Source organism: Euprymna scolopes, chromosome 25 (assembly GCF_053919585.1).
Source record: "Euprymna scolopes isolate OS-2025 chromosome 25, ASM5391958v1, whole genome shotgun sequence".
NCBI classification, from domain to species: domain Eukaryota; kingdom Metazoa; phylum Mollusca; class Cephalopoda; order Sepiida; family Sepiolidae; genus Euprymna; species Euprymna scolopes.
Window position 1 is genome coordinate 62,187,023 of NC_136506.1, and position 24,623 is coordinate 62,211,645.

At 32.8% G+C, this 24,623-nt stretch overlaps 1 protein-coding gene across 1 annotated transcript in view; it reads right to left on the reverse strand.

The window, feature by feature from the left end:
* The window catches only part of LOC145247392 (BOS complex subunit NCLN-like), a 74,098-nt gene that overhangs the window by 23,411 nt on the left and 26,064 nt on the right, over positions 1–24,623 (reverse strand). Inside the window, exons 3-8 of the mRNA XM_080109096.1 lie at positions 24,260–24,404; positions 22,598–22,692; positions 16,374–16,457; positions 15,621–15,724; positions 8,774–8,862; positions 5,223–5,347 (exon numbers count right to left, since the gene is read on the reverse strand). Coding sequence (XP_079965222.1) covers positions 5,223–5,347; positions 8,774–8,862; positions 15,621–15,724; positions 16,374–16,457; positions 22,598–22,692; positions 24,260–24,404 — 642 coding nt within the window. The remainder of the gene's footprint in view (positions 1–5,222; positions 5,348–8,773; positions 8,863–15,620; positions 15,725–16,373; positions 16,458–22,597; positions 22,693–24,259; positions 24,405–24,623) is intronic.

Here is a 24,623-nt window from a genome sequence, read left to right on the forward strand (position 1 = left end):
GTCACTATCTCATGCAACTTTTGATCAATGTTACATACACATCCATTTGTGATAATGAAATGCTACATAACATCCTACGAGCAACACCTTCAGAGGAAGTAGTTTCAATTTCACCCTCTATATATTTAGTCCTACCACCGTTACCAGTTGACACCAGATACAATTCTACATTTTCCACCGTTATCGTGGTTGGACCACCATTAACTGGTTATTACATACCTACGCATAACATAATCTTAAAATTTCGCAAATAATAACATCTCCCTACCATGATCCTGGCCATTTTCATTGTCTGCGCTCCATCCATTCTTACATTCCGGATCACCTTAAGCGAACAATAACCTACCATTCGAACATGGCATTGCAATGATGCGTTTTCCTCCGCTCATTACATTGGTGCGTTCTAGATCTTCAACTTTCTCTCTCTAAAAACAAGATCAGCAACAGATTTTATTTACATTTGTTTTTAGGCCGACACAACCAATAACAAGAATAAATTATTTTCATAACACTTTCTGGCCCTTTTCTAAATGCCTCGTACATTTCCACACTACTTTCTACTCGTGTCATGACCTAAATATTAAGTACAAACCGAATTAATAAGTAAACGCTCTCTATGCTAATGTACAATTACAGTCAAATAACAAGGTCTTCCTGCGTCAAATTAGCTAACTAAATTTTTTACGTTATATTTATCTGTTATTTGTCTCCGTTCAGTGGAGATTAAATCCTTCTATATTCTTTCCTGTAGAGCAAATGTATTTTTGGTGATGGTGGTGGTAGAGGGGCTGTTCAGTTGTACAACAATTTCTTTGCATAAAATTGATTTGCACATTTTCCGGATACAAACTTTTCCGGTACTTTCACCTAACAATTTCCACTTCCCATAAAAAAAATGTTTAAATCTTGCTAATTATGCACTTATTGAACCGTGCTGAAATAATAAAATTTAGAAAGTCATTCTTAACATGGGCAGAGGATGGTGTCTTGTAACTATTCTGTACTTTCACTAAACAATTTAATAAAAAAGATCATAAAACTAACTTGAAAATACTATTTAAAAACAGTGCATTTGAATAAGTGCACGAGCACCCAAAAATTAACTAGCATTATTTTTTGCTTATAGCATAGTATAACCCAACCACCAACATAAACTCATTTTCTTTTTTTTTTTCAGAATACCCCCCCCCCCAAAAAAAAAAAAAAAAACTCATGTTAATACTGGGTTTCGGTAATAAACACCCCCAGCCCAGCCCAGCCCAGCTCAGCTCAGCTCAGCCAGCCTCCCCCCCCCAAACCAGTCTTACCATGGCGATTTTAAATGCTATTTTCTTGCAACTATTTTTGGGGTGGGGGGTGGCATCGAACAAAGTGTTTACGTTAGAAAAATATGATTACTGCTCTTATACTACATTGCATCTTTTCTGTACTCACTCAATAGAGAAATCCTTCCATACTAAGGTATTTTTATTGCTGTTCATTTGCCCACACTTAACCCCCTACCCTCTGTCTAACTAATCGCGAGGCCACTCGATAGTAACACTAAAAAATGTGTAATGTAAACAGACATCTTGCTACTCAACTCAATACATAGTATTTCTGCAATTATGTCTCAGATAGTAACCCCCTACGTCAAAGTGGCACCAAGCCTGGATTGGGGTGAATAGGCACACACAAAAAACAACCCTCCTGAACTGCCGGGTATTTTTACAATACAATAACCAGCGTAGTTTAAACTACTCCAACATACAGATAAAACAATCAACAAAGCAGAAACGAACGCACGGGTTCCATTATTTATTTTTTGATTTTGAAGCATCTTTTCAACCCTTACACATTCCTATTTTCTTTTTTGTTTCGTTTGTTTTTTTTTTGGGGGGGGGACTTTTTATTATATTTTTTTTTTTTTTTTTTTTTTTTTTAAATATTTACTATTAGTGTGAACGATTCATTTGTTGACAGACAAACAAATAAAAACTGTATTTACATAAAACACATAATTACACTCAAAGGTTGAAATAAATCCAGAAAAATTTTCATTTTTATTATTTTTGCATCAGTTTTTATCTGACTAAATTCATGCCAGTTTTTATAATTTCTTTGTCTGTCAAATAATTTACGGTGCTAGTTAACAAATCCTGCTAGTTATTAATAAAAAGTCTCTAAAAGGCTTATTTGGCTGGTCCATTAGATGTGTTTTGTTGAGTTAGATATGTCTTTAGTCAGTACTTTTTAATAGTCTGTGGCCAATTTGTCATTAAGTATATTTAATTAAAATCAGGTTTTATGTTATTTTATCTTGAGTGAATGAACGAGAGTGCATTTTTTTGTTAAGAGTTATGTTTTGTTTATTTATTTCACCTGTAAAGGAATTATGTCTTCCACTCCTTGGTTCCAACTTTCATTTCTCATCTTCCACCCGTTTGCTCATGCATGTAACATTTAAACTTCTGATCCTTTGACAATTCACTTATCTCTGTTCATCAAAATCATTTCACTATTTAACAATAAGCCATATTCATTTGTAATCAATATACAGGAGTGCTTTCAGCAAAATGACTGCAAAGGATCACTGGAAGAATTTTTGAATCACAACTTTTGACTAGCTATTTCTTGTTAACACTTTGTATTGTCTGAGTAGGATGCAACACAAGTTCAGTTTAATGTAGAGGAGCCTAGCACCTTTCCATGATCAGACACTGGTTTCAGAGTATGGATTATTAACCATTCCTTAAATAATTACTGCATCAATTCAAAATGCAACAAATTTTAATTTTCCATTTATGTAAATACAACATGTAAAAGTAAAAAGTGAATAAGAAATTATATTTTTGATATCTTTTGAACAGGAGACAAATATGAAGAAAGAAAGAAAAGGAGAGAGTGATAGGCATGCAAGGAGAGAGTGGGAAAGGTTATACAAGAGGCATAAAAAAATATCTCAAGTCACTTAGACAAAATTTTGATTATTAACCTTTAGGTCGGTCAAACGACAATGTTGTCTATTGTCTTAGCAGTGTAACGACATTTTACCATGTGCTTCATTCATGTGTATGTAACCAACATTCCCACTGAAAAATAGTATAGTCCGGTGACTTTACTGATGAGCGAGGGAGCTCATGTCATTGTGAGAAAAAAATGGCGGCACCCATGAATTCTGGTGAATGAAGTCCGACGCATCAGAGAAATTGGCGATTATTATTCAATGTAGAGGAAGTGCTAGATATTTTGAATAACTGATGGCAATTATGATTCTAGGAGTAGAAGTTATGTTGAAAGAAATGATTTTGAGTATTCTGAGAATGAAACTGATGACATTTCTGAACCTGCTGATTCTGACTCGCCGCAATCCGGAAATGATGCTGACGTCTCAGATACTGATGTTAGTGATCAGCCAGCTCCAGTGCGAGCCTGCCCTGAATAATGTCCCCAATGATCCATGGGTAACAATTAGAGATCTGCAGGCTGACAAGTCACCAATCTTCCATGATTTCACTGCCCACTGAGAACCAACCTGGACCCCAATACCAACTACTTCTTCAGTGACATATTTTGAGCATTTCTTTAGGCCCATTCCTGATCACACTGATTCTCTCTGGAACTTCTTAGTAAATAAGACAATTATTTTGTCTGGTGTCGAGCCAAATCAGGGGTGCTGCAGCAGCATTCCAAAACGTGGTCTTGGAAGCTTGTTACTGTTGGAAAAATGCGTGCATTCAGTGGACTGTGTTTAAACATGAGGCTTATCAAATTGCCCACAATGAAATCATTTTCCGAGGCCAAGCATTTTTCACAAGATGTTCCTGCGTTTCGAAAAACCATGAGGCAACATTCAATCTAATTCTTCGATTTCTACATGCCTTTGACAGATTGAAGGAGTCACTGCAAACACGCCCTAACTACGATCTGCAATACAAGTTCCGCAAAGTCCTGGATTATCTGACAACAGTGGTAAAGTGTGTACAATCTGTCAAAAACAATATCAATTGATAAATCAATTATTGGTTTCAAGGGCCGACATTTCCTTGTCAACTACATTTGCATCAAAAAGCAACATCAGTGGGGGACTGAAGGAGTACAATCTTGCTGATTCAGAGACTGGCTACGTGCACAACAGGATATGTCACACATAAGGGCTGAAGGTGTTACAGAAGGGGCAACCATTTGATGTTTGTCATAAGCGCTTGCAAAATCATCATGGTAAACACCACCATTTGGTGGTTGATAACTACTACACAAGAATCCCTTTGAGTACAGAAATGCTGAAAAATGATTTTATGCTGATCGCTGTGGTTTACCTGAGAATATCAAGAGGAAACCGAAGGTGAAAGGAGACATGGTCGCAGTGTGCAATCGCCAGATGTTAGGTGTTTCTGGGATGGACAAAAAGCAAATTTGTTTGCTCAACCCATGCTGCTGCAAAGATCATTGAGAGGACCAAGTATGACAAAAAAAAAATTATTCCTTCTGTAGTAGCTGAGTACAATGCCAGTATAGGTGGGGGTCGATGTTTCTGACCAAATGATTGACACCTATGCTGCAGAAAGGAAGTCTGTAAAGTGCTGGAAGAAAGTGTTCTTCCATTTGATAAACAGAACTGTGACAAATACGTATGTAATGTACAAGATGAATCCAAACATCGATGGCAAAAGAAAATGATCAATAATGAGTTCTTGATTGGTGGTTACCAGGAGCCCAGGAAAAGAGAAAGTTATCCAAGTTTGGGTAATGGCTAAGCCAGATTCATAGCATGGCACTTCTGCGTGACTATTCCAGACAAAAAAGCAAAAAATGTGTGTTTGTGGGAAGAAGGCTTCAAAGGCACAAGGATTATAACTTGGTGTTGTGAACGTGGAGTCTATGTTGAAAAGAATGCTTCCAGGTATAATGAATGAGAAAATATAGGGCTTAGGAACATTCTATAAGTCAAGTTTCCTAGAGATAACATGGGAATATTTCATTTCATTTTGGTATCTTAAAGCATTTTCGTGATAAGTCACAGAATTCACTACTTTTAGCCCCAAAATTGACCAAAACCATGATATGGTCCGGGTGTTCTGGACCGATCAAAAGGTTAAACAAAATATTAGTCTATTGATGTGTTTTTCACTTACTCCACTTTTCCATTTATCTTTCTATATACACAGTTATATGAATATATTTTTCATTAATTTTCTATAGTGATGCAACAGTAACAATGTGAGAAGAAAAAAAAAAGATACCTTGAGGAAATATCCGCCTGCACTATCTTCTCTAGGTGGTTTTGACACATGAAGATTGAGTGTATTACCAGAACCAATTGTATCAAGGCACAGCACATAAGCTACATCTAACAGTTGGTTGTTATCTATAATTTGAAAAGTTAAAAAAAATATTAACAAAGCAAAAACAGTTGAAAAACTAAAACCATTCAAAGTTCACCAATAAGCACCCCCTTTGCAAACTTCAGCATCAAATTATTCAAAACCCTTTTTTTAGTTTTAACAAATGTAAAAAACTAAAACTTAAAATCAATAACTATTTCCTGTGTATCAAGATTTTGTTGCAATAATAATGGCCATCGATATAATCCTAGATTTGTGAGTCAGTGGAGCATAACTATCACTACTACTATTTATTTCAGCTTAATTACATTAAAAAAATTCATTAACTGTGATCTGTTAAACTCTTCCTGCATAAATAAAAATAATTCTTTACTTCTATATTATGCATATGGATAATATAGAAATGAAGCAATCTATTATTTTTCTATCTAATTTATAATACATGTTTATGGTGTGTATGAACATGCTATCTAAATTTGTTGGAAGGAAGAAACTGTTAAAATGCTCAAAATGTACATTAAAACTTATTAGAGAAGGATTGAATCTTGAGAATTAGAATTAAAATGTATTTTTTTGTAAATACAACTCAAGAATATTTTAACATGTATTTTGTGTCATAAAAGTACATAGAAAAAATGTACTTGGGCAAACAAACGTTGATGAACTCGGTTTTAGTACACAGGAATGTGAGTGATTAATGGCAACACAATCTGAAATCAAGAGGATTAGGATGGCTGCCCTCAATTTTCTATCAGAGAACAAAAAAATTGATTAGTTGCCCTAAAATGCTAGAATGATCTGAAAATGAAGCATCAGTTTACATTAAATACATCTGAAACAGTACCAACTTAAAGAAGTGGGTTAATTTACAGTACCTTTTATTTTCGTACTGAAATTTTTTAACCTCATTTTTTTTCAAATTTATTAAATTTTGTTAATATTTAAAAAGCAGAATTCTGCTAAAAAGCAAGAATGCCATCTTTATAAAAATAAGATAAAACCATTACAAGCTGTAATACTCAAGAATGATTCAGAAAAGTTTAAGTATAATAATAGATGATATATCTGTGCCCCACTAACTACTACAATATGAACATAAAATTTTGTAGGAATATTTTATTACTTATAGAAACTGAACATGGTTTCTACGTTTTATTTTAAGGGAAAGTAAATCAATAGTTAAACTGCACAAAATTATGTTGCTTTTCAGAATTTGAACAATATTTTTTTTAGCATTTAAAAACCTCTGAAATTAATGTTCTAAATCCTAAAAATCATTGATAAAGTTCTTTTACTTCAGAATAATACTTAAAAAAAAAAAAAATGCTTTTTATGTGCTTTGTGGCCCGAATTCTTGCCCTTATCAAATAAAAGGTGTTCTTGTGTATTACAGCCAGTTGTGGCTCTACCATATTTTTATTGGAATTCTTGTTCTTGATTTATTGAAGACAATTTACATTTTTTGTTGACAAAATTTATTCTCTAAATCTTTTCTGAATATATGAATTTCACTGAATGTAATTCATCTGTTAAGAGATAATTTTACTAAAATGAACTTTGGTTTATTAACTGTTTATTCAAATCATCAAAACTACATAATGGATGGACATCTGCTGGCATCTCATAACCTTAGATTTATTCATTAAACAACAACTGCTTCAAACGATAAAGTTTTAAGTATGGCCAGCAATTTTTAAAATAGGAAACAATATTAACTGGCACAGCAGCTCATTTTTCTAAACATAAAAAGACTTTATTTTCTATGTATTTCAACCTTCCACTAACAAAAGGTAAAAAGAACAGATTAAAGAAAGTAATTGTAATTCACTAAAAACGAAATATTAGACTTGCATTAAAATTAATTTATGGTGAAACTGGTAAGAATGAAACTATATAACTATTATATAAACACTTTTCAAAAAATATTTTTCAACGTTTCTGTCCTATGAACGCTTCAAACTAAATTTTCACACATCTTGGATGTTCACCATCATCTCTATTAATAACTACAGGACTCAAATTATTTTTAAATAATGTAGTGTAAGATATCAAATTCTTAATTAGTATTCATTTTTTCCCCTTCCTCACACTCTAGAGAAGGAATATGTGGTCAGCTTCCCTCTCCCTGTAATCAGCACACTCTTCTCTATACTTGCTGATACTCAGAGTTTTTAAATTTATAAATGATAAACTAAGAGTAAAAAATAGATAATCAAGCAATGCCAGATAGTTTCTAAAGTATTTATTTAAAAAAGAATTATATAAAAAAAAAAGCATCTACATTCCTCTCTATCCAAACGTTACCATTTAAAGTGTCAATTTTTAAATAAGTCAGCAAAATCTTTACAGAACAATTAGGTTTAATCTTTCAGTTTTAACCATAGAAATGTTTTGCAGATTTTTGAAATACTTGAGGTCTAACACCCCTGCACTTATTAAAAGATCCTACAATGTCTTGCTATTATTAACCTGTTCTGGGATGACCATTCCAGACTATTCTTTAGTAAATCAATCTGAAGATTGATATTTTTTCTATTTTTTGGATTATTATTAAAATCTACTAGAAGAATCCCTATCGCTGGTTAGATTTGCAATCTATATATGGATATGAATTTACTGCATTTCTTTACATTTTGTTAAATGGGTAACAAATGAACCATATCTGGTTATTGTTGTAAGTTTATCTATCATGGAATGCATAAATGATTTTTCAAAGATATGACAAAAAAAGTTGTAGGTTAGAAATATTGAAAGTTAAAGAAATTAATTATAAAACTGTTTGAAATAAACCAAGATAAATTTTTCTTCTAACATTATAATGAAAAGGAACAAAACTGAAAAAGTAATTAAAAAAATAAAAATTAAAAACAATTTTCAAATAAAATAAAATGTTTTTTCAATTCTTCATTTTAAAATAGAAAAAAAAAAAAAAAATTTACACAATATTTGTAAAAAATAAACCTGAATCAGTGGACGAGACCTACAGAAAGTTAAAAGTTGATCAATCTTTGATCAGAGGCTACAAGTTTTTAACAAACACAAGTTATTGCATCAGAAAGTGATTTTAAAACGGAAATCAACTAAAACTGATGAAGAGATGAAATATAATCATTTACATCAAGCTCAAAATGTCATTAATACGAGTCATTTGAATAATCTGACACAACTAACTTGTTGAACTCTACATCTCATAATTTGAAAGCTGCAAGTTTCATTTTTCCATATCAATTTCAATTTTATTTTCAGAAAGTAGCCTGATGATTTATGTTAGCAGTTGAGACAACATATACTTAGCATATTTCTGATCTATTTTCAATCTTGAATATCTAAAATTGTTCATCATACTATAAGGTATCACAAATAAACGAGGTTTAGTTGAAGGCTCATTTTTTTAATTCCAGAGTATGTTAGGAATAAAAGAGCATGGTATGAATAAAAATAAAACTTACCTGCTGATTCTAAAGTGTCTTCAATCCATCGTTTTGTTCCTTGGTAATTTAATTTTCCTCCCCCAGTCAGCAAAAATACTAAATTGTATCTTGAAAAAGGTTAAGAAATGCAACAATAACAGAATAATGATACATAGAATTGTCCAATTCATTCAACAAAAGTTTTACAAGAGAAAACATTTCACGAGAAAAATAGTGAAAAGGAACAAAATGAAAAAAGTATTCATATTCTTATGAGCTGGGAAAGGCCATGAAACAATCGACTCTGCTTATTGTTGCTTTCATCTTGCGTCACTCACAACACATGATAAAAAATAATTGAACATAGACACGTTGTCTGGTTCAAGATAATCTTTTCCTCATTCAACCCTTAAGCGATGCAAATGGGCAACAAGAATAACAGAATGCTTGATTAAAACATATATATATATATATAGTTTAACTTCAAGGAAATTATACAAAACAAATTCAACAGGCCCATGTAAAAATGAACATAATACAATCATGATGAACAGTGTTATTAGCAATACACATGGACGATAAAACACTTTGGATAAATATGGATTTCAAGGGGGTTCTGCTAAAATCGTCATATTTTAAATATTTGTAGGAGGTGCTCAGTTTCTAGTTAAGTTCCTATTTACTTGCCTTCCCACGAGGACAGTCAGACACAAGGTCAGTTAATGTGAGGAAAATCCAGCTTCCCAAAAAGGGTCAATCTAGATAGAAACAAACATAAAAATTGTCTCAGTCATAAAGGATTTCTCCTTCACTGACAGAGGACAAAAAATGCGAAGTGTCGCATCAGAATACTACACTGTGATCTTGGCCCGAAATCCAGGTAGAGAAGAAAAAAAAAATGTCTTAAACTGGAAAATTTAATGAAATAATGTGTCACTCAGACAAGAAATGTAATTGAAAATAAAAACCAAATTTATCAAAAATTTGTGAACGATTTGTTAGCTTTAGCAAAAAATGTTTTTGGATATTTAAATAAGTGGGCAAAAATACTTAATAAGTTTTCCAAACGTCACGTTTACTGTTAGAGACGTCGCTTGTTTTAAATGAAATTTATTTTTGTCTATTTGTCACAATTCTTGTTAAGTTTCACACCCCTTAAGAATTACAACAAACAAAAATAAATTTCATATTTAAAAGTAATTTGATGTCCAAAATCTAAGACATAACATTTTCAAAAGCCAATAATTATGACCCACTAACCGTAAATATGGGGGTCAAATGCCTTCTTAAAAAACTCCCTTAATATTCTCTCTAACCCTAAGTATGACTGGCAAGCCTCCTCTTAAAACCTTCTTTAGCCCTAACAATAACGCTAAGTCTAAGTGGCAAGCTCCTCACCAAACAAAGTTCCTTGGTAAGCTACATATACGTGACTAAAAAAAAAAAAAAATATCCTTCCTTAAAGAAAAGTGCACAATTCACCACCCATAAAAAAAATAATTGAGTCGTTGGTTTCCAGATACCAGTTCAGTCATTTATTTATTCTTTTAAATGTTGTGCAGAGACAACTTATCAATGCAATTAGTCTAAAATTTTTGTGGATCTGAACTGTCTTTCTAAGGCTTAGGGATGGGGATCACAACAGCATGTTTTCAACTATTGGGTAGTTTTTCTTTGAACCATAGTTTGCTGAGTGTTTAAAAGATGTGATATTGATTTGGGAGGAAGTTGTTTCAGAAACTCATAATGTATCTCATCCGCACGGTAGCTGTATTATGTGCTTCGTTTATGGATTTTAAGAATTCATTTTTAGTAAAAGGATAGTTGTATTCTTCTTTGTTGTTGGAGTTGAAATTTAATTTGTTTATCTTTTTTCTGTATCTTATTTTGTCTTTTGGAAGGACTGACTAATCTTTACTGAAGGAATTGTTTTGAAAAGTTTTGGCAAGAAGATTTGCTATATTTTTTTGTCTCTGTTATTTTAATGTTGTTTTGTAGGAGATGAGTTAAAGGAGAGGGTAAGTTTTTGCCAAATATTTTCCTTATGTTCCACACTTGTTTGGGGTTTTGTATTGAGAGCTATTGCTCTTTTTTGCTGTACTTTGTTGGTTGGGAGTTGAATTTTCATAAAGCAGCTTTACGTAGATGAATTGCTTTTTGACATTCATCACCAGGGCCTTTGTTGTTTGTTAGTTCTGTTACTTTTAGGTATACATTCATGTGCAATGGCTCGTAATGTTTTAGAAAAATATCATAGATTTATTTAGGTTTTCCTCCACTGAGAGTTTTGTTGACATTTTTTTATATTCCTCCCAATTTGCTCTTTATTTTCCATTGGGAGAGATGTTTATTGGTTTCTTTCAGCTTTGTTAAAACCACTGGGAAATGGTCATGAATCTTCTAGAACCTTCCAATTGTAGTTCATGAAGATAGTGGGGGTCACACAATGATAGATCTAGTACTGAGTAGATGTCTGAAATGAGATGAAGGTATGCGTTGGATTTATTAAGATGCACAAGTCATTGTTGTTTATGATTTTGTCAAGATTTTTTTCTTATCCAAATATGCAGATCCCCATATATCGCTGTGACTATTAAAGTCATCTAACAGTAAGAAGGGCTTGGGTAATTGATTTATTATTTTGTTTAGCTCTGTTTCATTTATTGGATCCTGAGGTGGGATGTACATAATGCAGATATTTATAGTTCTGCGTAGCGTGCCTGCTGTAACAATGGTTAGAATATTAGTTTTTAGATCTATTTTGCTTTGAGGGATATTATTTCTAATAAGGATAAATACTCCTCCAGAGGCACTCTGTTGGGTATTGTGGATGTGATTGTATTGTTTATAGCTTTTTATATTTATTTTATCTTCAGTTTTTAAAAGTTTCTTGGAGACATATGGTTGATGGTTTGTTATAAAGAAGTAATAGGTCATTTATGTTCGGTTTTAGACCCTGGCAGTTCTATTGGATGATTTTTTATATTATGGTTTGATTTTATGTATTTATTTTAAATTTTGTTTGTCGTTGGTGTCTGATTTTCTGTGTCTATTTCCTCAAATCTGTTTTGAATTGATTCTTGGTCTGGAAGTTGAGCGTAGTCTGTTTATTTTGGTTTTAACTTCTTTGTTGGTTGGTGGTTTGTTTCTTTTTCCTTCATGGACGCTTTTTAGCGTCTTTTTTTCGGTGAGAGGGGTTGTTTTTATGGATGTTGTAGCACTTTGGGGTTTTATAGGTCTTTTGAGTTGAGTTTTGGTTTGGGAGTTTTGTTCAGTTTTGTAATCTTTATTTTCAATGTTGATTTGTTTTGTAATTTTTTTAAAACTCTTCCATTAGTTCCCTTATTTCATTGAGTAATTTCATAATGTCTTCTGGTTTGATGTTTGGATAGGTTTGCTTTTGTTGTTTGGTTAGTTAATCCAGTGGTATGCTGTATGTTTGCTTTGTTTTTTTTCAGAGTATCTTGTATTTTTGATTAGGTTACAAGTTTCTTGGAAGGTTATATTTTGGTATATTTTATTTTAGCAATTTCTTTCTCTTTCTTCCATTTGTTGTATTTTTTTGTGTTTGCACTATGGCCTTTTTGGCAGTTAGTACATTTTGGCTCCTTTTGGCAATCTGTATGGATCTTGTTTTCTCCACACCACATGTATACTGGAGAGTATGTGCCCCAGTCTCAATGGTGTCCGTACCTTTGGCAGTTGTAACACATGAGGAGGTTTGGTATGCATGGTTCAGTGTTTATTTTTTCACACTCTATTTTGATGTTAGTTGGGATTTGCTGTTAATTTAGGGTGTTAAAAGTAAGGATGTAAGAGTTTGTATCAATAGTTTCACCATATCTTTTAATTTGGATTCTTTTTATATCAATAACATTTTGGTTTCTCAAGTTAGTTTTGGTTTCTTCCAAGGAGCACAGGTATAATTCTGAACTCCTGACCACTCGTTTACTGGTATTCACCATTTTGTGTGTGTGTGTGTGGGAGGGGGGTAGATTTTTACTTTTTGGTTGTCGAAAAGTCTCCATTTAAAGATTTCTATTATATGTTTTTGGCTTTCTACTTCCACTAGAAGTGTGCCATTATTTAGTTTCTTGACCATTTTAGGTTTGATGTTTGAAAATATGTTCTCTTTTTTAAGGAACACACTTTTGTTATCAGTTCTCCTTCGGTTGCTTCTAAAATCATAAAGGAAGATTTTGATTTAGATACCAAATGGATGATCATTTGGCGTTGTATGTCGGAGGATGTCAACACTTCTGGCAACTCCTGCATCCCACCTGTCTCAACCCTGTACTACCATTGGATCAGGCTGATTGGAATGAGACAGGCTGCTTCCACGAAACCCAGCTTCACTTTAATCAAACTTTAAGCACAAGTTATGACACTTTTAGTTAAGAGTCAAAAAGTTGACTGGCGAAGTTAATTAAATAATAATTAATTAAATTATGATAATTGTTTTATTGAACAGTATAAAATTCGTTTGGGTAGCCAACATTTTTTAAGAACCAAGTGTAATAAACAGTCATTGAGTGCAAAAAGATGGTGACCCGAGCAAGAACAGGATTAACCTATAAAACTGTCAATAAAACAAAAACCATCTGCAGGTGTATGGACCTTATATAATTTTGTAAGTAAAATTCGTTTTGGGAATCCAACATTTTAAATGCAAAGAGATTGTGACTCGAGCAAAAACCTATAAAACTAAAACAAAACAAAGTGCAGGTGTTTGCACCTGCTGAAGATCATAATTTTCAAAATTATAAACAATAAATATATTTCTAAGTTGGCAAACACTTTAGGTCAGCATAACTTGGAATTGAGTACAAGTTTGGCACAAGGACTGGGCAGCTATACATCATTCATCAACTAATCACAAAACTGCTCCGTATAGCCCCTCCCAATAACTGCAACTAATTGTCCGATTATCTAAAACCAATCAGAGGCTAACCAGACACTGATTGTTCAAGGGCCAATAAATAGAGGATACCCAAAGCAAAAAATCGAGTTGGTTTGTTTTTTGTTGCCGCTCCGTTCTTCATCATTAATGCTGTCTAATTGCAGTTAAGATTTCCTAAGAAAACTTTATTCCGACAGTCAACCACAATCACTCCCATTCCGTGGTGTTTGTTGAAGATTGTGTTAATAAACGTTGTTATTGTTTATAACAAATGCTTTCTGATGTTTTCTTTTGTTTGCTTGGCAACTTTTCTTCCCTCCAGCAACAAATTCAACCTTCGTCGACTGGACTGTACTCGTCTCTTCTTTCTACGGATCTTAAAGCAACGTGGGCGTGGAAGGAAACAGAAAGACCAGTCAAAACGCGGTGATCACAAAACCATCGGCCAACTTGGTTTCGTGAAGATATTGTACCACAAAGTCATCCAACATCCCTAGGAGGTCAGGTGGTCTTTATACTTTTAGACTGGGCTAGTATTTTAAGAGAGCAAATGAAACATACATGATGATGGGTTATTAAGTTCTTCAATCAAAAAAAATAAAGATTTTCATAAATATTTTATCAAATTTTGTCAGCCTTTATATTTGAAACAGGAACAAACCAAAGAATTCACAAAATTTATTATACTATCTTTTTTGGTTATGTATCTCTTGAAGGATAAGTTAGATTTAACTTCTAAGACTGAATTAACTATTGAATAGCTGAAGGCTGAATTAAACTTGTTTGAATGCCAAATGTTTTAGAACAAGTTACAAATTTGTCCACATTAAAGTGAAAGAACAGATTATTCTTTTGAGTAACACATTAGCAGAAACTGGAATCAAGTGCGCATGACTTAATAAAAATAGGGATTGAAAAATGCCAGATTGAGATTACAACTTGAATTGGATTCACAAATTTTTTCTCACAATTTTACTTGGCTTAAACTTAAAGGTATCTGATGACAAAGTTGTTAATACAAAAGGATTTTATTTTGTCTGGGTACAAATCTAGCGAAAAAACAAAAGCCTTTTTTATTTTAAGAAGCAATGTTGTTTCTTTGTTAACAACAAATTGAACATAATAAGGGTAACATCTTAAAGTACAGTGGCAAAAATGATTATGAACAGAATCACGATTAAGCTAATGGTAAAAAAATCTAAACAACAAACATAGCATATCTAAGAAGTATCATCAGTTGCTAACATATACAACGGGTATAAGTGTCTAACTACAGACAGTAGCTTGACCACAATTTTGTGGTAAACAAATATTTAAAATTTTCTTTATGCATTAATGGTAATCATTATTTGAAACTCGTTAGCATAATCCAATGTCAGCGTTTTGAAACAAATAACTTGTTCTTATGAATATATATATATATATATATGTATGTCTAAATATATATATATAACTCTGATGTAAAAACCAGTGATCTACTGTATGCTCTGTCTTGTGGCAGTCATCTGCATGGATAAAGATTAGCAGCAATACCAAAAAGTGTGGTTGGTTCTACACAAAGCCTTTACCACTATAAAACAAATCATCTGTGTGGATTTCTGAACAACTTAGTTGTTGAAGCAAAACCTTATATGTCGAAATTGACGGGAGAGTCCATTTCATATGCTTTAAAGAATTTCTGTATTGCAACTGAATATCTCATATTAGAACCATGCAAGTCAGAGAGAATGTTTGCATATGGCAGCAAATTATATTACACTTAACATTTGCATATCCCGTCAGTCTGTGAGCAGTTTACAATATGATTTGTAATTCTTTAACTCGCTTACTAAACGACAAAATTTATTGTAGGATAATGAATTGGTATGACATGTTGGTATTTTAGAACTGTCTTTTAATTCTTATTTTCAATTACAAATAGCAAAGAATATTTATGCAATTAACGAATAAAGACAAAAAATTACCAAAGATGTTAACAAAGGATACTTTGCATGTGTTCTAGAGTTTGTGTACAGTTTAGAAAATAATCGGGCAAGTTCTAATAAAGCGATTACCCCACTGCCATTGGAATCAGCTCCTTCAGAGAGACCCTAAAAAGAAAAGGTCAAAGTATTTTACCAAAATAATACATGAGAGAATGTAAAGCAGATATTAAATATAAAAAATATAATTAAGAAATTAATTAATAAAAAATAATTAGATATGGTGATGTCAATACAATAAATTGTACAATAAATGAACAAAATAAATCCATTAGTCATTTTTTATTGTTGTATTATGTGTTCTAATATTCGTATTTTATCTTTGTAAAGTGAATCAAATGAATCCAAAACGTGTTACTTGTTTCCTCTATTGATACTTTTTCACATGGATAACAAGATGTTCGCACCATCTCGTACAATAAGACTCTTTACTTAAATTAACCATTTGTGACATAATCTAAATTTTATAATTAGAAAAAAAAAAAAACGTCTTATTATAGATATTGTTTTACATAAATAGAAAAATAAAATCATACAATAAATAAAAGCATTATAAATATAACATTTAAATTTAGGTTTTAATGAACATTGTTATTTTTTTTTGACATAGTATTTTTTTCCGTTGCAGTTTTTGATAATGAATTATTCAGTTTTATTTGATGATGTCTTATATTCATAAATGACTTCTGAAAAACAAATGGGTCTACAAGAAAGACAATGTAAATGTGAAAAATAGAAAAGAAAACTTTGTACATACAGGCGCAATTCCAAAGGAGTCATAGTGCGCCACGATAACGACATTGGGAAGTTGTTCTTCAATGCCGTAGCCTGCCAGGCGTCCCTAGAAAAAGAAACAAGAATTGAGCTTTTTTTTTTTCATTCATCTAAAAATCAACATCAAATTTTTTTTATGAAAACACTTTTAAAAGAAAAATAAAATTCTAATTGTGTGGAATGCAACATTTTTGATTCAAAGTTTTAGATTAACATCAACCTGGAAGAGATTGAATATGAGCTTAAGATAATCAGAAGAATCTCCGTAGAAAAATATCTTTCTTGAAACTTATTTACATCGTCTCTTCTAACGCCTTACAAAGGAATGATGAAAAGACAAAGGTTTTTTTTTTTTCGTTTGGCTCTGCAGAAACATTAAAACAACCTTAGTTCACACTTAATCCATATGGTAAATAACATTACATTTATTTAAACTATCATTTGATAAATATCATCTAAAAATTTACTAAAAAGAATTGTTAGTAAACAGCAGAGACAAAGATAGGAAAAATGCTTGCAAAATAGGACATTAAGGAAGTGTTTAATCTCATTCTTTAAACAAGTGTTTTTTGATTTATGTCACCTACATAACAATCAGAACAGTTCAGTTATTTAAATTATGAACACAAGTCTTTTGAAATGCTGTATATATAGTAGAGAGCAAAGACACAAACAGTTTTTTATATACCTAATTTGCATATATATTTTTGAAAACGTTTATAATAAATTAATGTTTGATGTTATTCATTTGTAATTTTACTCTTATTTTCATGATATATATATATATATATATATATATATATATATATATATATATATATCAACAGTACTAAAATGATAAAAAGGATAAATTATGAAAACCTTTCTTAAAATATTATGTTCACTAATTCTCAAAATAATTTACATAGCTTGACTTTTAAAACCATAACAGATTTATATTAAAAGATAAGTAATGTTATATATAAATAAAAAATTAGATTAGTAGCCACTGATGTGGTGGGTAGTTTTGTTTGCTTATTATACCAAAACAAAATCAATATTTGTTTCCTTAGGATTTTTTCCTATATATTTTAATCACACAGAATACATGCTAAAATATTCCTTGGTTTTGAGTGGAGTTATACTTGAAATAAAAATTTCTATTTTAATTGTACAAATTATTTACAACTCACCATCTCTAAATTTCCGTCTCACCCTCACTTTCTTTCAGTTTCTTGTTTGATTTTCTATTATTTTTTCTAAGTAAGAGTCAAAGATAATAAAACTATAAAATTCGAATAGTTCATTATAAATGAAAGGAAATATCACAAGTAGCAATACTGAGAGAGAGAGGCAGAGACTAATTTGAATTTTGTCTTTATTTTTAAAAATGTAACTGACTTTGCAAACTCACTTTTGTGGTATGTGAAGATTTTAAATCCTTTCAGAATATTTTTCACCATTTAACTGTTAATCTAACCATTTCATTAACTCTTATCCCCTAAGATATTACACTAGCTCTTAAAAAAGGCAGTAATGTCTGGGAAGATGGTATTATAACAACAGAACAAATACTGCACCTATCTCTTTCATTGAGCATTGAAAAAGGAAAATAATACATTAATAGAAATCAAGTGTTATCTATAGGAAGAGGTCACTTGATTTCTAGGAGTTGACTGAAAAAAAAATACAAAACAACAGGTTCAGTTTGAGACAAATATCAAATTTATATTAGTAATTATATATGTATACATATATATGATTGTATAACCCATATTACATTTATGCTGATTGATTGTGGTAACCCGTTTGTCCACTTATTTAACTGGAGGTGAAAATAAAGATCGTCACACTGAACTCTTCAAGTAATCATTAACTAAATAATCCTAAAGTAAATAAAAGTATTCTTTACATTTAATGGGTATAATTATATATTCTGGTGAATTTAATCACAACATCTGGCCTACCCGAATAAATACTCATCAATTGGATCAAAGCAAACCATTCATGTTAGTGAGTAACGGTCATAATTAGCTAAGAAGAAGTTTAACAAGGTTTATAATTTAGTTTCTAAGTAGATGATGTAAAACTATCATCATACAAGGTGTAGTAGCAGTGACAGCAGCAGTTCTACTCCAGATGATTTAAGATTAACACATAAGAAAATATTGCTAGGAAACAGTTAACTTCATCTGTATTCGTCAAGTAGAGAGTGCTGTCCTTTTAAAGATCTGCAGTTAAATGGGCTGGTAAACAGCAAAACAAAATAAAATAAATACAATCACTGTCAACTTTCTCAACTTCCAGAACGTGTTCTCCAAATCACCTCTGCTAACAGGCATTTTATTAGAAAACTGACCCCATTCCATTTGCATACGTGAGCAGTGGACGATGAGATCTCGTGAGATTCCACGAGACTACACCTTATAAATCCATTGCTGCCATCTTTAATTTCTCTCTCTGTCAGATCCCATCCGAAGGCAAGTTGTATAACCGCACAATACACACACGCTGGTGGTTTTTTCTTTGATTATTACATTCAACTCTACACCTCCCCACCCTGGTCTCCAGACCACACACGTGGAATGGTGGAGTGGTCAATTATTGCGGGCACTCCTACGAAGGAGGATTGGATGGACTACTTCATCTTCATTGGAGCTCTCAGAAAAGGCGTCTGAACCATTGGCATCAGCGTTAGGGTGTACAGTCATACCATCAAACTGGACTTCATCTTTATCGGAGCTCTCAGAAGGGGTGCTGGAACTATCGGCATCAGCATTGGGGTTCACAGTTGTACCATCACGAGGAAGGTCGAATCCACAGGTCATCGTTAGAGGATTCACCATTACTGCTACTCACCACCTGGTTCATGTGATTCGCCTTCTTTGAAAGTTGTTGGTGCATCGATTATTGGGAGGCTTCACCCAGACAGTGTCCCCTAACTCATATGGCCCTTGGGTTTCCTGCCGATCAGGCCGACGGGCGTCAATGTCCTTGATGCGCAATTGATAGCAATGGATCGCATTGGTGTGTGTGCTTGTAGCAGTCATGCCATCCTTTGGAGTTGCATTATATCTATTAGACCACCTCTGCAATCGTACATTGTTTTCTTGCTGAGATCCTCTTCACACTTCAATGGCACCGCCCTGCTATGCCGTTGCCACTCGGTACATATGCACATCTGTGTCTGAGCTGGATCCCCCACTCGTCTATGAAACGTTTGAACTCCCCACTGCAGAAGGCCGTGTCATTATCTGTGAGGATCTCTTCAGGCGGCTCCCCATTCATAAAATATAGACTCCAATTCATGGATGACACTGGAGGAATCCTGTCTTATTAACGAGCACCAGATTGCGAAACTTGTCAGTCCACAATCGATCAGGGTGAGAAAGTGCTGCCGTAGTGGGTTATGCCCATACCCAGTCGGCTGCCGTAGTCGCGTCTATTCCCAGCTGACCTTTCCGCCATCTGGCCAGGGTGGGGTCGATTGACTGGCATTCCTTGACTACCGCTTTCACTGCACTTTTGAACATCGACGGATTGGATAACTGCACAAAATAACAAGTCCGTCTCACACTCATTCCATCAACCACCTTAATAGAGGTGGCACATAATGGTACTGGCTCGGCTTTCTCCTTAATGGTGTCATACCATCCCTGTGGCACCCGAGTGAGTCTATCATCACTTGATGTGGGCTGTGCAGCAGTGACTACCGGTTCTCTCATCTCATAAGTATTCTTCATCAGGGTCCTGGCCCATTCTACCAGGTCATTAAGGGACAGTGAAACTATGCTTGAGCTAGTCCGCAGGAATTTGCATGCCAAGGCCTGCTCAGGCAGCCCACCAAACAACACCGTCAATTTTGTCAGCTTGGCCAAATAAACGTTGACAGTTTCACCTCAAATTGCCTCAAATTGCTCCCAAACAGTGGTGGAGTTGATAGCATATGCTTTGTATAATGCCGCTTTGATCCTTTCATAATCCTGTGTTTCCTCAGGACTAAGCTGTTGATATACCGCCAAAGCACCGCCGGACAGACGTAGAGAAACCACGTGTTCAATGCTTTTCCACCTTCTCCACCCGGTCAAGTACCGGGGTTGAACCATTGAATTCCGGTATTAATTTAAGGTCGAACTTGTCTCCCATTACGCCGAAATAGCTTGCAGTTAAATGGGGCGGTAAACAGCAAAACAAAATAAAACAAATACAATAAGCAAAAGTTCAGCTAGAATTCGTCACTGTCAACTTTCTCAACTTCCAGCACGTGTTCTTCCCACTACCTCTGTTAACAGGCATTTTATTAGAAAACTGACCCTATTCCATTTGCATACGTGTGCAGTGGAAGATGAGATCTCGTGAGATTCCACAAGACTACACCTTATAAATCCATTGCTGCCATCTTTAATCTCTCTCCCCCTCAGATTCCATCCAAAGGTAAGTTGTATAACCACACAATACACACACACACACACATGCGCTTTCTTTGATTATTACATTCAACTCTACAAACAAAAAGTATGATCCAAAGATCTATTGATTCATATTCAGATTAATGCACAAATGCAAGATGACAGTTTAAAATCAAACAAGAGAAAAACTTATGAGAATACTTAGCAGTCAAAAGTGGCTGTGTACACCAAAAATTATGGAAAAATATTGAGTAGAATTTTAATAATGAATAGAATTTACTATTCAGAGTCAACATACTTCAAGCCATAAGATCGCATGGTGTCTCCATTTAAGAAGATAATCTACAATGTTTTAGCTAAAAAAATGCAAAACGGTGTCGCTTCAACATACATAATCGGACCTATGAACTAATTTTTCTTTTTTTTTTTTCCCCAAATTCTATTCAATATTTTTCCATAATTTGGGTGCACACAGACACTTGACTGATGAGTAAGTATATGCGTAATTTTTTTTTTTTATAACTGCCATATTTCACTTATGTATCAACCGAGTTGTCTCATCCATGAACATTTTTGATCAAGGTCACAATCTGTTTTCAAGATTAATTGTAAAATTCTATTTTCCATGTGTAACAGGAAAATAGATTTTTTATTTTAATTAAATATCCAATGTGATAGCAAATCCCATGAATGTATATGAAAAATTATGACTACAATCCCCAGTTAAAGCTAACATAATAATATGGGATAAGTTAGTGTCTGTAATAATATTGGCTTAAACATCAGCTTTTTTTTTTAAGCCAATATTATTACGCACACTAACTATTATTATCCTATTACCATATTATTGTTAGCTTGAACTGGGGATTGATAACTAAATATGAAGATCTTATGTAGGACATGATGAGACAAATGGATTTTAAGCACCCCAAAGTGAGCAACTACCAAAATGACACATTTTCTCTAAACATTGATTTTTTTTTTTTTTTTTTTTTTTTAACTTTTACATAGGGTTGAATCATAAAAGAAAATTATACATATGTTAATAATTTTTTCCATCCAAGTTTTTTTTTTTTATTAAAAAAAAGTTTTACTATTAATGAAAAAGGTTTTATTTACAAATATTTTTTTTTTCATTAAAAATGTGTGTATAACAAAATGTGCTTGTAAATAAAATTATATATTTTTTAAAAATAACTTTGCCAACTTTTAATTAACAAACTTGTAAGTAGACAGATAATACTCAAAACGAAAACTATTCTCATATTAATTTTCAAAAACGAAGGGTATATAAAAAAGATTTTCTTCTTTAAGCAAAATGCATAAAAAAAATAACATTTAACAAATACATAATTTTATTTAGAAAAAAAAAAAAAAAAACCACACACTTCAATTTTTTTCTTGTAATTAAAACTATTTTGCATGGTTTGTTTTTTTCATATTTATCTTATGAAAAAGGAGGTGGACTATTAAAAAACATTGCAGAGATTAATTCCCTATTACTCGTTTCTCCTATAAGGACAGAATTCTGTGTTTTGTCAATATTTTTCTTGGACTCAATGAAGGTGAAATCCTTCTAGACTTATTATTTTTGTCTCAATCCAAAATGTCTCTTTTTTGGAGCTGATTTTTCCTCACAGTAAAAACTGACCTTGTGTCTGTCATCATGGAGAGGCAAGTAAATATGAACCAACTTAACAATTAAATTCACCACTTTGTAAAGGATTTTTCACTTATTAGTACCATGCACTTTTTTTTTTTTTTTAATTTCTTTCATATCATTTTCAAAATAGATTAAGCAAACATTGAATTTCCTCACCTGAATGTTTGTAATCTGGAAATCTGGCAGAGGTTTTGACTGCGGACCTGTTACTACCATTTGGAAACCATTGGCTGAGGCAGCACTGAATAAAGCTAGAAATTTCAAATTTGGATTAGTAAGATGTAATGTTATAAAAATTGTTTTTGTTTTTCAGGTGGTAAAAAATTTTTAATTTGCTTTAAGGTACAGGTATATTATAAGAGTAATAAAAAAAACATTGCTTTTCTAATCTTTTTATAGTATTCAATGTATTTTTGTGGAGGTCATGTAATACACACATCTCATGAACATTATATTACATATCAAAATCTTAGGGTGAGAAAGAAAAAATTGCTTATAAACAGTTCTAATCCACAACAGCTTTGGTGTAATGTTTTTTTTATAATCAGGTGAATGTGCAGCTGCCAACTTGAAGAAAGAATCCCATCAATCGGGCTTCATCAGAAACTTGACATTGGTTGGGTTATGGCTTCCTTATGAGCTAAGTGGCTTTGATGGTTCAGCCATATACAGTGTGGCACCTCTTATGCCAACTCCATAACACATCTGAATATCCCAGGCACTAAAGAGCATGGTAGATAAATGAAAATATAGTTTAGATGTGCAAGATGTGATATGACTGTATGCAATCTGATTGATGTCAAACCTTTGGATCGAACGACAAAGAATAGGCATGAGACATTGCCTGGTGTTGCTTGCCCTGGAATCTAGGACATTCACAGCATCGTAAATAATAAAAATGGATGAAGCAGATGAATGTTTTTGCTGATTGTTTGCAATTAAAAGTATTCATTAAAACAAACCACAAAAGTAACACGTGAACCCATTTTCATGTGAAGAGAAAGCACAAAATGGCTCTTATAAGATACATGTAGAGGATAAATGTAAAATGAAATTATACAGCCACCTAATATTGTCTTTATTAAGTGAAAGATTGTCAGAGTTTTAAATCTGAAATAAGTATAAATGTTTAAAAAGCAAGGCATGAAAAGAAGGTAAAAAGTGGGGAGATAGTAGGGCAGAGAAACAAAAAAGAATTGAAGTTGAAGAAAAGCATTCTATTCAATATTTATGTCTAGATGCCATAGGTATAGAAAATTATGTAAAAATGAAAAACTAAAGAAATGCTACGGCAATGGGTTAGTTGCTTGACACTCATGCACATTAGAGGGAGAGAAGAGAACAAGTGGCACAAAAATACAATTCTATTTGAAATTATTGAAGTATCGTAGCATGGTAGGAGATCACCTTTTTTGCAGCAATATCCTCAATGGAACAAATTCCAATTTATGTTGCTTGTGAATGTTAGGCCAAGTAGTTTGAAAGATTGGCTTTCAGGTAAGGTGTTATTTGTCATGGTAATCGTTGGTTGAGAAGGTTGTTAAAAAGGAAAGCTTAGCGTTAGCTGCACCAAATGTTACCAACTATTTACAGCCTCATAAACTAAAGGCTTTAAATTTTAAAAAAATATATAGAAATTAAGTGGTATTGCTAATATTAAGATTATAATAAGTATTATGGGCAGGTGAAATAGATGTGACACTTTCTTCATTGATCTATTTCCAATAGCTATAACAATGCACTCATTTCACCAAACCAACATTTAATAAATACATAAAACAGAAAATTCAAAATTAAAAAAATAGAAAAAGTTTTTACCTTCCAATGCACTTGGAGCTTGGTCCCCAGTTGAGAGATGTTTGACATCTTTGTAAATGTTGGTGAGGTACTCAGTCTCATAAGCAAAGTACACAGGCACATTTGTTTCCTCCAGTAACAATTCCCTCTCCAGGCTGTACAGATGCTGTACAAAGAAAAAAAACCATGACGTATAATATTGCACTCTTCAATTTGATTTCATAAACAACTGAAACAAAATCTAACATTAAGCTGCCATATATATTGCATAAGCATTCAAACCTATTAAGTATGTATTGTATTTTTCCAAACTGATCAGTTTTATACAACAGGTATCAATTTCCGTTTCAATCCATTCAGCTGCAAATTTATTGCTGATTTCTAT